Here is a 14070-nt window from a genome sequence, read left to right as displayed (position 1 = left end):
GGCCTTTAGTGGTGATTTCTATGATTTTGATGCACGCATCACCCAAGCAGTGTACACTGTACCCAGTGTGTAGTCTTTTATCCTTTACACCCCTACTACCCTTCCCCGCTGATTTTTACTTAATAGATTTGTGATAGGTAGTAGCAGTTGTATAGCAATTTTGAAACTGCTTTGAATATTGAAGGACAGAACAAATAAGTAAATATATTGATGTTATTGGGAAATAAGTTCTCACTGAAGGAGAAGGGAGACACAAATATGGAATGGGGGAAGATGAGAAAAATCCTTTAGAATTTAATTTTATTTGGAGCCATTAGTATCTACCAATGACTGCCAAAGAAATGATGCCCAGAAACAATGGGTACTGAGTGCCCACATCTTGGTTTCTAAATACTATCTCCTGCTAAAAGGAATCAGGGTTCCTTGGAGAAATTGCTGATTCCAGACCTGGGGTAGGGAACGCATCAGATGAGCCTGTGCCAGAAGGGAAGAAGATGCTCAAGGACTGATGGGAACATGTCAACAGGACAGAAGTGTGAATGGGGCTCCCACTGGACAAATTTGGGATAAACTGGGTCAACGAAGATAGTGATCGTAATGGATTAGGACATATGGAATAAAAAAAATTCATAGTGATATCATGAGAGAGAGGAGAGAAAGAGGAGTAAGGTGGTAGGAGAAAAGAAGAGCTCATTCTTTTTTTTTTTTTTTTTTTGAGATGGAGTTTCGTTCTTGTTGCCCAGGCTGGAGTGCAATGGCACGATCTCGGCTCATTGCAACCTCTACCTCCCAGGTTCAAGCGATTCTCCTGCCTCAGCCTCCTGAGTAGTTGGGATTACAGGCGCCCACCACTACGCCAGGCTAATTTTTTATATTTGTAGTAGAAACGGTGTTTCACCATGTTGGCCAGGCTGTTTTGCAAACTCCTGACCTCAGGTGATCCACTGGCCTCAGCCTCCCAAAGTGCAGGGATTACAGGCGTGAGCCACTGTGCCTGGCTGAAAAGCTCATTCTTATAGTAGAATGCCAATAAATGTAGAAGGAATGATGGGAATTAGGTAATCACTATTTTGCAACCTCCAGTATAATAATTCATTTAGGCAAGAGTCATAAATTGACACTAAATCCATTGGTGAAGGATTTTGGGGGAACAGAATAGTCACATAGTCTTAAAGTATGGGAAAGACACAAAGACACAAGATCACCTACATAGAACTCTTGTCACAAGGATTAACGTAAGTCTAATCATGAGGAAACAATCAACTAAATCTAGTGGTAGAGCATCCTAAAAACTACTGGCCTGGAGTCTAAAAATGTCTAGGCTGGGTGCAGTGGCTCATGCCTGTAATCCTAGGCTTTGGGAGCCTGAAGCAGGTGGATTGCTTGCAGCCAAGAGTTTGAGACTAGCCTAGGCAATGTAGTGAGACCCTGTCCCTACAAAACAAAAACAGAAACAAAAAAACAAAACAACAAATGTTCTGAAAGTCTAAAAGTTATTGGGATCTGTTCTAGATTAGAGGAGAATAAAAAGATGTGTCAACCAAATACAACATATGATCATCAATTAGATCCTGAATCAGAAAAAATAAAATTATAAAGGATACTTTTGGGACAAGAGTGAACGTTTGAATGTGGACTGTCTTACGTAATATATTAATGAATCGATGTTAAATTTCTTGCAGGTGATAATGACATTGTGGTTTATGCAGCAGAATGTCTTTGTTCCTATGAAATACAGGCTGAAATACTTTGGGGTAAAGTGGCTTGTGTTGTCTGCAATGATCTTTCAAAGATTCAGAGGAGAAAAAAGGTGTTCATATAATTCTTGAAATGGAATTCCTTTCTTCCTGACCTATTGAACCTAACACTCCCCACTGGGCTGGTCACGGGCGAAGGATTCCTTTTCTGTTTTCAGCGCACCTTGGTATGGAGCCCGGAGCCAGCAGAGCAACAAATAGGTGCAGGGCCTGCTCCTGGCACCATGTGCTGATTACCTGTCCCCTCATTCACTGGGAACACTGAGTTGAGGGCCTGAAGATGCAAGTTCAAGTCCCATTGGCCCTGGGAAAGTTATTCTACCGCTCTAATTTTCTCATCCTGGGCTTCAGGGTCTTTAAGGCCCCACCCAACCATGATGTCCGGTGGAAGAAGCTGTCTTTGAATGCCAATGCATATAGGGTCCTGGGAGCTGGGGACAATTTGGTAACTTCTAATGACCCTCTATGGCAAAGGGATGGAAAGGAAGGTTTGTCCTTTGGTTTCTTCCTTCCCTAAACTAGGTCCTAGTAATTTTGGGGAAGAAAGGAGACAGCAAGGAATGCATGTGCACGTGTGGGTGTGATTGTGTGTCAGTGAGTGAGGAGCTGAAGCTGAGGGCTGGGGGGTGGGGTGGGGAAAATGCCTGGGGGCTGAGGGAGGACGCTGCTTGGTGTCCCAGGGTTCCTGGGGAAGCTCCTGGCCCCACCGGTTCTGCTTCCACCCCCAGGCCCATGAGAGGCTGGAGGAGACGAAGCTGGAGGCCGTGAGAGACAACAACCTGGAGCTGGTGCAGGAGATCCTGCGGGACCTGGCGCAGCTGGCTGAGCAGAGCAGCACAGCCGCGGAGCTGGCCCACATCCTCCAGGAGCCCCACTTCCAGGTTCCTGGCTGCTGGGGCTGGGGTGAGGGAGCAGGAGGTGGGTGGACCGGGGCATGCTGCTGTTGGAGGGGCCAGCAGGAAGTTGGAGCTGAGATGGGAAGAGACCCAGGGCACTGCCCCATTGTCCCTTCTCTTCCCACCACCCCCCAGTCCCTCCTGGAGACGCACGACTCTGTGGCCTCAAAGACCTATGAGACACCACCCCCAAGCCCTGGCCTGGACCCTACATTCAGCAACCAGCCTGTACCTCCCGATGCTGTGCGCATGGTGGGCATCCGCAAGACAGCCGGAGAACATCTGGTGAGGACTGGACAGGGCCAGAGGCGGGGCTGGTGAGGGTGGGGGATTGAGAATAACCAATGAGCGGACAAAAAAGGCCAAGCGTGGTCTGAAGATGAAGATGGGGCCAGCTTTGTGCAGGGAAGGGCCCATGCAGCAAAGGTCGGGGGAAGACCCAGGAGACCATAGACACTGCACACGCACCTGTGTCCGCATCTCTCCAGTCTGCCTGCTTCCCCCCACATTAGTACCTGCTGTAAGTGAAGAATTTAGGCAGAAGGATGGAGGAGGACTTTGTGAGGGCGGGGGTGGGTGGGTAGGGACAGGAATGGAGGAGCCATTAGGAGACTATTTGAAGATTCTGACTTGGAGCAACTGGGGCCTCATCTTACACTCCCTCTGACATCCAGGGTGTAACATTCCGCGTGGAGGGCGGCGAGCTGGTGATCGCACGCATTCTGCATGGGGGCATGGTGGCTCAGCAAGGCCTGCTGCATGTGGGTGACATCATCAAGGAGGTGAACGGGCAGCCAGTGGGCAGTGACCCCCGTGCACTGCAGGAGCTCCTGCGCAACGCCAGTGGCAGTGTCATCCTCAAGATCCTGCCCAGCTACCAGGAGCCCCATCTGCCCCGCCAGGTGGGCCCCTCACCCAGCACAAGGCCCAAGGGATGGCTGAGCCTCCTGGCTGTCAGGGTTGCAGGTCTCACTGAGGCCCTCCTCTCCTACTGGTTTCCTCCAGGGAAGATGGGAGTGGGAACTGCAGCCCAGGGGCAGCTGACCGCAGCCACGGACAGGCCTCTGCCTCTGCTGCACCTGCACGTGCTCCCACATTGGCTGGCATTATACACGCAGCCACAGCCTGGGGTACCTGAGTGTATGAGAGAGTGCCTGCATCGTGGTCAGCGTTCTTCACGTTTGTGCGTGTGTGCAGGGTGGGGTTGTCGTATGTCCTGGACAGCTGTCTCCTGGTTGGTCAATTCTGGGGGTCTGGCTGCTCTGTCTACCTATCCTATTGGCTCTCTCACCCTCCACCAGAGCCCTTCTCCAAGGGTGAGTGGAGGAAGGGATCCAGGATTAGGTGCCAGGGTCCTGTCCCCTACTTAGTGGTCCCACATCCTTGGTCCTGAGATCTGAATCCCGTAGTACTAGATGCGAAGGGAGGTTGGCACCAGGGAGGCGCATAGGCAGGCCTGGAGGCATCACTCCTGCAGGGGGACAGTTCCATTGCCCCTTACATCTTTGTGAAAAGAGGGAGCATGGGGTAGACCTCCACCTGCAGCCTTCTGCTGACCCGTCCCCCAACCTTTTGCTGATTCCTGGGCCCAGGTATTTGTGAAATGTCACTTTGACTATGACCCGGCCCGAGACAGCCTCATCCCCTGCAAGGAAGCAGGCCTGCGCTTCAACGCCGGGGACTTGCTCCAGATTGTAAACCAGGATGATGCCAACTGGTGGCAGGTGAGCTGCGGGCACCCCCGCATCTCTCCAGGTATGGTGCATGGGAGGGCGAGGGCACAGGGAGGGGTCCTCTTGCTCAGGCAGATCTTGGTCTCATGTCCGTTTCAGGCATGTCATGTCGAAGGGGGCAGTGCTGGGCTCATCCCCAGCCAGCTGCTGGAGGAGAAGCGGAAAGCATTTGTCAAGAGGGACCTGGAGCTGACACCAAACTCAGGTAGGAGGTCCCCCCTACCCCACACCTCCAATCTGGGATCCGACAGGGCCCTGTCTGCCTCACTCACCCATCTCCCTATGGCCAGGGACCCTATGTGGCAGCCTTTCAGGAAAGAAAAAGAAGCGAATGATGTATTTGACCACCAAGAATGCAGGTGGGTATCACAGCGCCCCCTCCCTTGCCCTCCTCTAACATGGCATGCCTTTCCCTGTCCCCACCCATCACCTGTGAAGATGCGTGCCTGGCTCAGATGCTGCCAGCCGTGTCCCTAGGCCCTGCCCGACTCCCCTGCTCCCCTGTTCCAAGCCCTCTTGCCCTCAGCCTCCCTGAGAGCTCCGCCCCTCCCTCACCATGCAGCCTGGTGAGCAGCGCCATCTCCCTGTGTCCAGAGTTTGACCGTCATGAGCTGCTCATTTATGAGGAGGTGGCCCGCATGCCCCCATTCCGCCGGAAAACCCTGGTATTGATTGGGGCTCAGGGCGTGGGACGGCGCAGCCTGAAGAACAAGCTCATCATGTGGGATCCAGATCGCTATGGCACCACGGTGCCCTGTGAGTGGGAGCTGGGCCCTGCTGAGTAGGGGACAGGGAGCAGGACTCCCCTGGGGGCCAGGGGCTGGGCCCACCGAATGGGCATCTTCATGGGCACCAGGCCAGGTGGTACCTTTGGGTACACGGGTTGGGGTGCACGCCGTCTGTGGGTGGGTAGGAAGGGTGAGGGAGGTGTCCAGCCAACAGGTGGCCTAGTGGGCTGGGCTGGCGTCCCCTTTCCTTCTCTTGTTTCACTTGCTAAAAGCCGTGAAGAGAGTACCCAGCTGTGCACCCGGGTGAAACAGGCTATGAGCTGCACGTGTGTAGCCTTGTGGAAGACAGGGCTTCTTAGTGGCAGAACCAGCGGGGGTGGTGGAAGCTCCTGGCTGCCAGAGGCAGGACTAAGAGCACTGCCCTGGTCTGCTTGGCTCTTGCTGTGTGGCTTTTGGCTGTACATCGCCCTTTCTGGACCTCAGCCTCTCATCTGTGGGCTCTGGGTTGGACCATGATTGCCACCTCATGTCTCTGTGCCAGTGGGGAGAGTGGGGGGCAGGTGTGTCCAAAGGCAGCAGTGCTGGCAAGATGGGAAGCAGACTGCACCTCCAAGGCTGGGAAATGGGGGCCTGGGTAGGGGTGCATATATGTGTCTGAGGCACTGTGACCTGCCCGTGCCCATTCGGTCCAACCTACCCCCATCCCCCTAGACACCTCCCGGCGGCCGAAAGACTCAGAGCGGGAAGGTCAGGGTTACAGCTTTGTGTCCCGTGGGGAGATGGAGGCTGACATCCGTGCTGGGCGCTACCTGGAGCATGGCGAGTACGAGGGCAACCTGTATGGCACACGTATTGACTCCATCCGGGGCGTGGTCGCTGCTGGGAAGGTGTGCGTGCTGGATGTCAACCCCCAGGTACCGCCACTCTGCTCCTTCCCAGCCTGCCCAATGTCCTCTCTGCTGCCTCAGTGCTCCCCCATATAGTTCCAGACACTTGTCACCTGAGCACGCCCATGTAACCCCTTAACCCTCAACTACTGCTAGAAACCCAGCCCACCTGGAACCTTTCTCAGCCTCCCAGAGCCCCCACTCCTCCTCTGGTCTCCTCCAGTCACCCCAGCCACCTGCCAGCTGTTTGTCATTTGTCCCAGGACTTGTGTACCAGACCCCCAGGCACCCTTTTCTCATCCACTCCCAAGTGCCCACCTCAACCCCGGTCACCCTCACAGCCTTTCTCTGGTTCCTAGGACAGACATGGGGATATGCTCCCTACCCTGCCTTCTCCTTCTGCAGGCGGTGAAGGTGCTACGAACGGCCGAGTTTGTCCCTTACGTGGTGTTCATCGAGGCCCCAGACTTCGAGACCCTGCGGGCCATGAACAGGGCTGCGCTGGAGAGTGGAGTATCCACCAAGCAGCTCACGGTGAGGGCTCTGAGGTGTGGGGGAGGGGTCTGATAGCTGCCTAGGGTGGTGGGGGACAGGCCTGAGCTGACAGAGAGAAGGAGGTGGTGTTGGGGAGGGACAGGGGCCTGCTCCAGTTATCAGTGAGGCAGGACGTGGTCCCCCCTGCATAGATGTGGAAGGGGAGGTCTGAGAGAGGAAGTCCAAAGTCTCAGAGTGAGCCAGGCACACGCCTAGCCTGGGATACATGTGCTTCTGACTCCAGGCCCCTGGCTCAGCCCACTCTGCAGAGACAGAGTGCTGGCCAGAGTGAGTTCCAGAGGGCCACTGGGAGATGTGGGCAGGAGGTGGGCCAGGTGAGCTTGGGTTGCTTACAGCTGGGGGAAAGCTGAAGGGTAGGAGAAAGCCAGAGGCGGGAAGGCTGGCTGGAGGATTGAGTCAGCCTCAGGGAGCAGGCAGCACCTGGAGGAGAGGCTTCAAGGCCTCATTGCAGAACTCCAGCCCCATCCTCCTTCCTCCCTACGTCTTGCTGCGCCTTCCCAGGAGGTGGAGAGTTTGCGGCGCTCTGAGCTCAGGGGTCCCTCTGCTGGCCATGCCTGGTGCTGCAGCATTCAGGCCCCAGATCAGAGCGTGCCTGGGGCCCAGGAGAGGCTGTCTAGGCTGGCACCCTTCTGCCAATGACCCCCTTAAGGAGCTCTGGACCTTTGCCTGATCCCCATTCTGGGTACCTCCTCCTTGGCAACAGGTGTGGCCAACTGGAACTGTTGGGATGCGGCCAGCTTCAGCTTATTTAAGTCAGTTGTCAAGTACCCTTCCCCACCCCTGCCCATCCAGCTTCCACTGGGTCGAGGGTGGGATTGCCCTGGTACCAGCCTGTCTAGCTGCATAGGTAAGGCAGCCTAGGCAGACTTGAGGGAGCACTGGCTTGAGAGTCAGGCAGACCCTGATTAGCCACTGGCTGGCTGTGTGACCTTTTTGTGCCTTCATTTTCTCTGTTATAAATGGGAAAGAATTAATCCTACCTTGCAGAGCTCTAGTGAAGATCATGTGGCACGCAAAGCATTTAGGGGTATGATTGGCAGTTATTAAAGCTTATTTCCTCCCTTGCACTCACCATCTGTTTGTGGTTGATGGTGAGCCACTTTGAGGCACGCAGAGAGGGGCCCCTGCATCCCTAGCCAGGGAGTCCACGCCAGGGTTGGGCTTTGGGGAACGGGGGCAGCTGTAGCTCCTTCTGACAGTGGGGGTGAGTTGTGGGCACTGACTGTAGGGAGGTCCCCTTGTGCCTGGGCAGGAGGCGGACCTGAGACGGACAGTGGAGGAGAGCAGCCGCATCCAGAGGGGCTATGGGCACTACTTTGACCTCTGCCTGGTCAATAGCAACCTGGAGAGGACCTTCCGCGAGCTCCAGGCAGCCATGGAGAAGCTACGGACAGAGCCCCAGTGGGTGCCTGTCAGCTGGGTGTACTGAGCCTGTTCACCTGGTCCTTGGCCCACTGTGTTGAAACCCAGAACCTGAATCCATCCCCTTCCTGACCTGTGACCCCCTGCCACAATCCTTAGCCCCCATATCTGGCTGTCCTTGGGTAACAGCTCCCAGCAGGCCCTAAGTCTGGCTTCAGCACAGAGGCGTGCACTGCCAGGGAGGTGGGCATTCATGGGGTACCCTGTGCCCAGGTGCTGCCCACTCCCGATGCCCATTGGCCACCAGATATCTCTGAGGGCCAAGCTCTGCCCAGGAATGTGTCAGAGTCACCTCCATAATGGTCAGTACAGAGAAGATAAAAGCTGCTTTGGGACCACATGGTCAGTAGGCACACTGCCCCCGCCACCCCTCCCCAGTCACCAGTTCTCCTCTGGACTAGCCACACCTACCCCATTCCTGGACTTCTCCCACCTCTCACCCCTGTGTCGCAGGAACAGGCCTTGGGCTGTTTCCGTGTGACCAGGGAAATATGTGGCCTGCTGACAGCCAGGCAGGCCCGGGTGGTGGTGCCAGCCTGGTGCCATCTTGAAGGCTGGAGGAGTCAGAGTGAGAGCCAGTGGCCACAGCTGCAGAGCACTGCAGCTCCCAGCTCCCTCAGAAACGGACAGGGTCGCAGGGCAGATGCTGCTCGGTCCCTCCCTCATCCACAGCTTCTCACTGCCGAAGTTTCTCCAGATTTCTCCAATGTGTCCTGACAGGTCAGCCCTGCTCCCCACAGGACCAGGCTGGCAGGGGCCAGTGGGCTCAGCCCAGGTAGGGGTGGGATGGAGGGCTGAGCCCTGTGACAACCTGCTGCTACCAACTGAAGAGCCCCAAGTTCTCCATGGCCCACAGCAGGCACAGGTCTGAGCTCTATGTCCTTGACCTTGGTCCATTTTGGTTTTCTCTCTAGCCAGGTCCAGGTAGCCCACTTGCATCAGGGCTGCGGGGTTGGAGGGGCTAAGGAGGAGTGCAGAGGGGACCTTGGGAGCCTGGGCTTGAAGGACAGTTGCCCTCCAGGAGGTTCCTCACACACAACTCCAGAGGCGCCATTTACACTGTAGTCTGCACAGCCTGTGGTTCCACGTGCATGCTCGGCACCTGTCTGTGCCTCTGGCACCGGGGTGTGTGTATGTGTGTGTGCGTGTGTGCGCGTGTGTGTGTGTCAGGTTTAGTTTGGGGCGGAAGCAAAGAGTTGTTTTGTTTTGGAGGTCACTCTTTGGGGACCCTTTCTGGGGGTTCCCCATGAGCCTTCATTTCTTATGATACCCTGATCCCAGACTCCTTAGCCCTGGTCCTTTCCTGATGTCTCCTCCCTTGTCTTATTGTCTCCCTACCCTAAATGCCCCCCTGCCATAACTTGGGGAGGGCAGTTTTGTAAAATAGGAGACTCCCTTTAAGAAAGAATGCTGTCCTAGATGTACTTGGGCATCTCATCCTTCATTGTTCTCTGCATTCCTTCCGGGGTGAGCCTGTCCTCAGAGGGGACAACCTGTGACACCCCGAGTCCAAACCCCTGTGCCTCCCAGTTCTTCTGAGTGTCTAACTAGTCTTCGCTGCAGCGTCAGCCAAAGCTGGCTCCTGAACCACTGTGTGCCCATTTCCTAGGGAAGGGGAAGGAGAATAAACAGAATATTTATTACAAATGTTAGAATATATTTCTTATACTAGGAGTCTCATTTGCATTTGCATAGAGTATACACATGGGGTGGAAAGGCCAGGCCTGCCCCCATCTCGTTGGTGTGGCTCTGCGTATACTACACACTCATCCTCCTGCTCCTCTTTTCCCTTAGTCAGTGTCCTTTCATCCTGATTCAGCGCTCCCTTGCATCACCCTCAGCCTAAGGGAGTGGGAAGGAAATGGAGTGTTTTCTTGCTGACCTGAGGCTATGGGGTCACTTGCCATTTCCTACCTTTCCTGGGGGATTTGAGGGTAGAGGCAAGGGAAGATTTGTTGTTGCAGCTGCCTCTGCTCCCTTGGTCCAAATGACCATCATCTCTGATGGAGATGGGTTGGGTACCTGGCTCTCATGGCACCTTCACTGCTAGTAATGTCCAAGGGGCAGGCCTGGGGCCTTTCCCTCCTGTTTCTTCTCAGTCTTTCCTCTCTGAGCAGCCTCCTACATCCCCTGCCTAAGCCCCACTCCACAGCCGTCCCAGGTACCTATCAGGTGGGAGCAGAGGCTGTCAGTCCTTGGCTCACCTGGAACAGGGCTGGGGCTGGGTTGGAACAGGTGTGTGTACCCACCACATTAGCTGTATGACTCTGTTCTCCCTCCCTGCCATTGTGGACTCTTGTATTTGAGGGACCTCGAAAGAGTGAGGACCCTACCATCCACTGTCCATATTCAGTCCCAGCCCCAGTGCGCTTCCTCTGTCCCCTCCCTCAGCCATCCAATTCTTGACTTTTCTCACTGGTTTTCTTTTTCCTTGGATTAAATGTGAAAGCAAAGGCTTCTGACTCTGCTTGTCTTTGGCTGGGGTTGGGGTTGGGTGGATGGCTTTGGGAGAGGGTGAGAGCTGGGGAGCACAGCACAGATGACTCTACTAGAATGGAAGTCAGAGCGACACGTGTTGTTTTCTGCGATATCTTCCTTTCCTCTGTCTTGCCCCTGCACACTCCCCCATCCCCAGAAGATGCTCCTTCTAAGTGCTTGTACCCAAGGACATGAACAGACATTTCTCAAAAGACGACATACAAGTGACAATGTATGAAAAAGTGCTTTACATCACTAATCATCAGAGAAATGCAAACCAAAACCACCATGAGTTACCATCTCACACCAGTCAGAATGGCTATTATTAAAAGGTCAAAAAATAAGAGATGCTGGTGAAGTTGCAGACAAGAGGGAGTGCTTATACACTACTGGTGGGAACGTACATTAGTTCAGCCCCCGTGGAAAGCTGTTTGGGGAGTTCTTATAGAACTACCATTCATTCCAGCAATCCCATCACTGGGCATCTACCCAAAGGAGAAGAAAACATTCCACCAAAAAGATACCTGCACTTGTGTGACTGTCACTATGGGACTGAACGAAGGAGGATGAACGCCACTTGTGACAGTTACTACGGGACTGAACAAAAGAGGATGAATAAAGAAATGAAAACTTAAGACAAAAGAATCTGCTTTAAAGAAGGGGTCCTTGCTTTTGCTTCTAGTGAGCAAGGACCTTGAGCTTCCACAGCTCTCCATATTTATTGGGTAGAAAGAGCAGGGAGGAGCAGATAACCTTTGGTCAGCTGCTTGATTTATCACAGGTTCACATAATTGCTGACAGGCTTCATGTGTGCCTGTAGATAATCACAAACACTGCACCTGGGGTGTGACTGCCCTCGGCATTCCTTCTGGGTGGCAGACGCAGTTTGTCAGTTTGCCAACATTCTGCATTATGAGAACAGTTTGCTCATATAGCCTCCAGTGGTATACCGAGTTGATCATGACCCTCATTCTTTTGGCCTCCATCTCCCCCTTTTTGTTTTTACATTAATTGAACAAAATCTGTCCTCATGTTATGGGGGTTGATGTCAGTGTGACTCTGGTCAGTCCTCATTCTGTCTTTGCACTCAGATTCAACTGGCTCATGGCTCATACCAGGGGAACCAGGCCCATGGTTGGGATCCATGGGTCCCTCCAGTCTCCTGTTCCATGGTTGCACACACCTGGAGGGCACCCACACGGTTTGTCCATCTCCTATAAAAACATAAGCCTACCCTCGTCCCCACGTTAGTAAATCTATAGGCAGTGGGAAACATATTCTGAGGTTCCTTAATGCTTTTCCTACAAAATGCTGACATAACGTAGGACTGCTGAGCATGCCTTGGGGTAAAACTTTCCATTGATAATGAGAAACAGGCTTTCTCCAATCAACAGAAGGCACAGACAACAAATCGAGGCTTATCCTTCTCGTGTAAGGGTATAGTAAAAAAAAAACTCCAAGATCCATTACTGCCAGAGGCCAGTCTCTTGCTCCCGTATCCATAAGCCCACAAAACTTTTAATTTGCACTGCACAAGTGGGTCTACTAGATGCTATTGGTTGTGATAGATAAATGTCCCTTTGAGTTGTACTTCCAAATCCTTGATTCCCTTGTTTCTTCTTTTGTGGAGAAGGGTGTAATTTGCAGGGGATAAGCAACAGTTGAGCAATATAATCTCCCAGCTCAAAACCCAAAGATCTCGTAACATTATCACTACTTGAACTTCTCCTTCAAAATCCGAATCAACAACTCCTGGGACTACAGTAATGCCCTGGAAGTTAAGACAGCTTTGGCCTAAAATTAATCCCATGTATCCTGTTGGCAAAGGTCCACAAATACCAGTGGGAATCTTGGTGGATTTTTCTCCTCCAACTAAAGTAACCCATTCTCTGACTGGGAGACCCAATCCTGTGCTTCCAGGTGTTCCTGGGGAAAGGGAATCAATGTGCCTCTGGAAACCCACCCCTGAAACAGAGTTGTGGCCTGGACTGGGAATGCCCTCATTGTTTGAGGTGCCCGCATCCAGGCCCCCTTCTCATTTCCCCACAGAGGGGTGCTGTTTTGATGAAATTTTGAATGGCATTGATGAGCCCAATGATTTCCTTTATTGCAAGGAGGGCAAAATCCTGGTGTTTTTTCTATTGTGGGGTAGGGAACTGTATTATAAGATCCCTTCTTTCCAGAGATCTGACGGCATTCTTTTTTGAAATGTCCAATTTTTCCACAATTATAACATTTTCCCACTTTAGGGTTTGACCCTTGGCTTTTAGGTTTATCAACTACTAAAGTAGCCATTGCTTGAGCCAACATTGTAGAGCGATGAAGCTCAGTTCCCACATCTTGACAAGCTCTGAGAAAATTTCCTAAGCTTCTTGTACATCTCACAGGTGCCAGTGCACATTTACAATCCACGTTAGCATTCTCAAAGCCAAAGTTAGTATTTCTGCAGCCACAAAAGAAGACGGTACAGGCCAATCTTCACCCTCCCTCTCCTATTCACCACCCTTGATAGGTGCTGTGGGTGGGGCAAAAAATTCTTTCAAATTTTGAAATAATGACAAAAGGACAGTACGGACCAAACTCCAAACAGAAAAAACAGAAAGAATGGACAAATTCTGCCCCATGTTACCCTGATTCAGAAACTTCCCGCTCCCAGTACCTCTTTAGAATGCTGACCTTATATCCCAGGTACTTCTTTAGGGCACTGACCTTATATCCACTGCCAGCAGACTCCTTCAGGGGTGTCTCATTTGTCTGGTCAGTTTCACTTTCTCTGCTCCAGCAGACCCTCCTCATTCATGTCCTTGTCTGTCCCTGTCTGTCTCTGCTAGTCTCTACTAGTCCCTGCAAGTCCCTGCTTGTCTCTATCTGTCCCTGTCCCTGTTCATCCCTGTTTGGGCACCACTTGTGACAGTTACTACGGGACTGAACAAAAGAGGATGAACGCAGAAATGAAAACTTAAGACAAAAGAATCTGTTTTAAAGAAGGGGTCGGGGGCTTCTTGCTTCTAGTGAGCAAGGGCCCTGAGCTTCCACAGCCCTCCACGTTTATTGGGTAGAGAGAGTAGGGAAGAGCAGGTAACCATTGGTCAGCTGCTTGATTTATCACAGGTTCACATAATTGCTGACAGGCTTCAGGTGTGCCTGTAGATAATCACAAACACTGGGCCTGGGGCGTGACTGCCTTCAGCATTCCTTCTGGGTGGCAGACACAGTTTGTCAGTTTGCCAACATTCTGCATTTATGAGAACAGTTTGCTGTTTGCTTATATAGCCTCCAGTGGTAAACTGAGTTGATCATGACCTTCATTCTTTCGGCCTCCAACACACTTGTATGCTTATCGTAGCACTATTCACCATAGCAAAGACATGGAATCAACTTAGGTGCCCACCAGTGGTGGATTGGATAAAGAAAATATGGTACATTTACACCATGGGATATAATGCAGCCATAAAAATAATGAAATCGGCTGGGCATGGTGGCTCACTCCTGTACTCCCAGCACTTTGGGAGGCAAAGGCGGGTGGATCACCTGAGGTCAGGAGTTGGAGACCAGGCTGGCCAACATAGTGAAATCCTGTGTCTACCAAAAATACAAAAATTAGCCAGGCATGG

The 14070-nt window shown here is 52.5% G+C and overlaps 1 protein-coding gene across 5 annotated transcripts in view; it reads left to right on the top strand.

Moving 5' to 3' along the window:
• MPP2 (MAGUK p55 scaffold protein 2) overlaps positions 1-10431 on the top strand; it is a 32196-nt gene extending 21765 nt beyond the window's left edge. For 4 of the 5 annotated variants that reach the window (XM_054457795.2, XM_054457796.2, XM_054457797.2 and 1 more), the window contains 10 exons: positions 2486-2638; positions 2789-2938; positions 3328-3555; positions 4246-4377; positions 4486-4591; positions 4677-4745; positions 4981-5142; positions 5826-6028; positions 6407-6535; positions 7809-10431. In XM_054457795.2, the coding sequence (XP_054313770.1) occupies positions 2486-2638; positions 2789-2938; positions 3328-3555; positions 4246-4377; positions 4486-4591; positions 4677-4745; positions 4981-5142; positions 5826-6028; positions 6407-6535; positions 7809-7985 (1509 nt within the window). In that variant the 3' untranslated portion in view covers positions 7986-10431. Of the gene's footprint in view, positions 1-1665; positions 1755-2485; positions 2639-2788; positions 2939-3327; positions 3556-4245; positions 4378-4485; positions 4592-4676; positions 4746-4980; positions 5143-5825; positions 6029-6406; positions 6536-7808 lie in introns of those variants that run through there. The other variant, XM_063656715.1, reaches the window with a different exon arrangement.
• The last annotated feature ends 3639 nt before the right edge of the window (positions 10432-14070 follow it).

Source organism: Pongo pygmaeus, chromosome 19, assembly GCF_028885625.2.
Source record: "Pongo pygmaeus isolate AG05252 chromosome 19, NHGRI_mPonPyg2-v2.0_pri, whole genome shotgun sequence".
Classification (NCBI taxonomy): Eukaryota; Metazoa; Chordata; class Mammalia; order Primates; family Hominidae; genus Pongo; species Pongo pygmaeus.
Note: the sequence above shows the minus strand (reverse complement) of the source record. Positions and strands in the feature narration are given on the sequence as shown.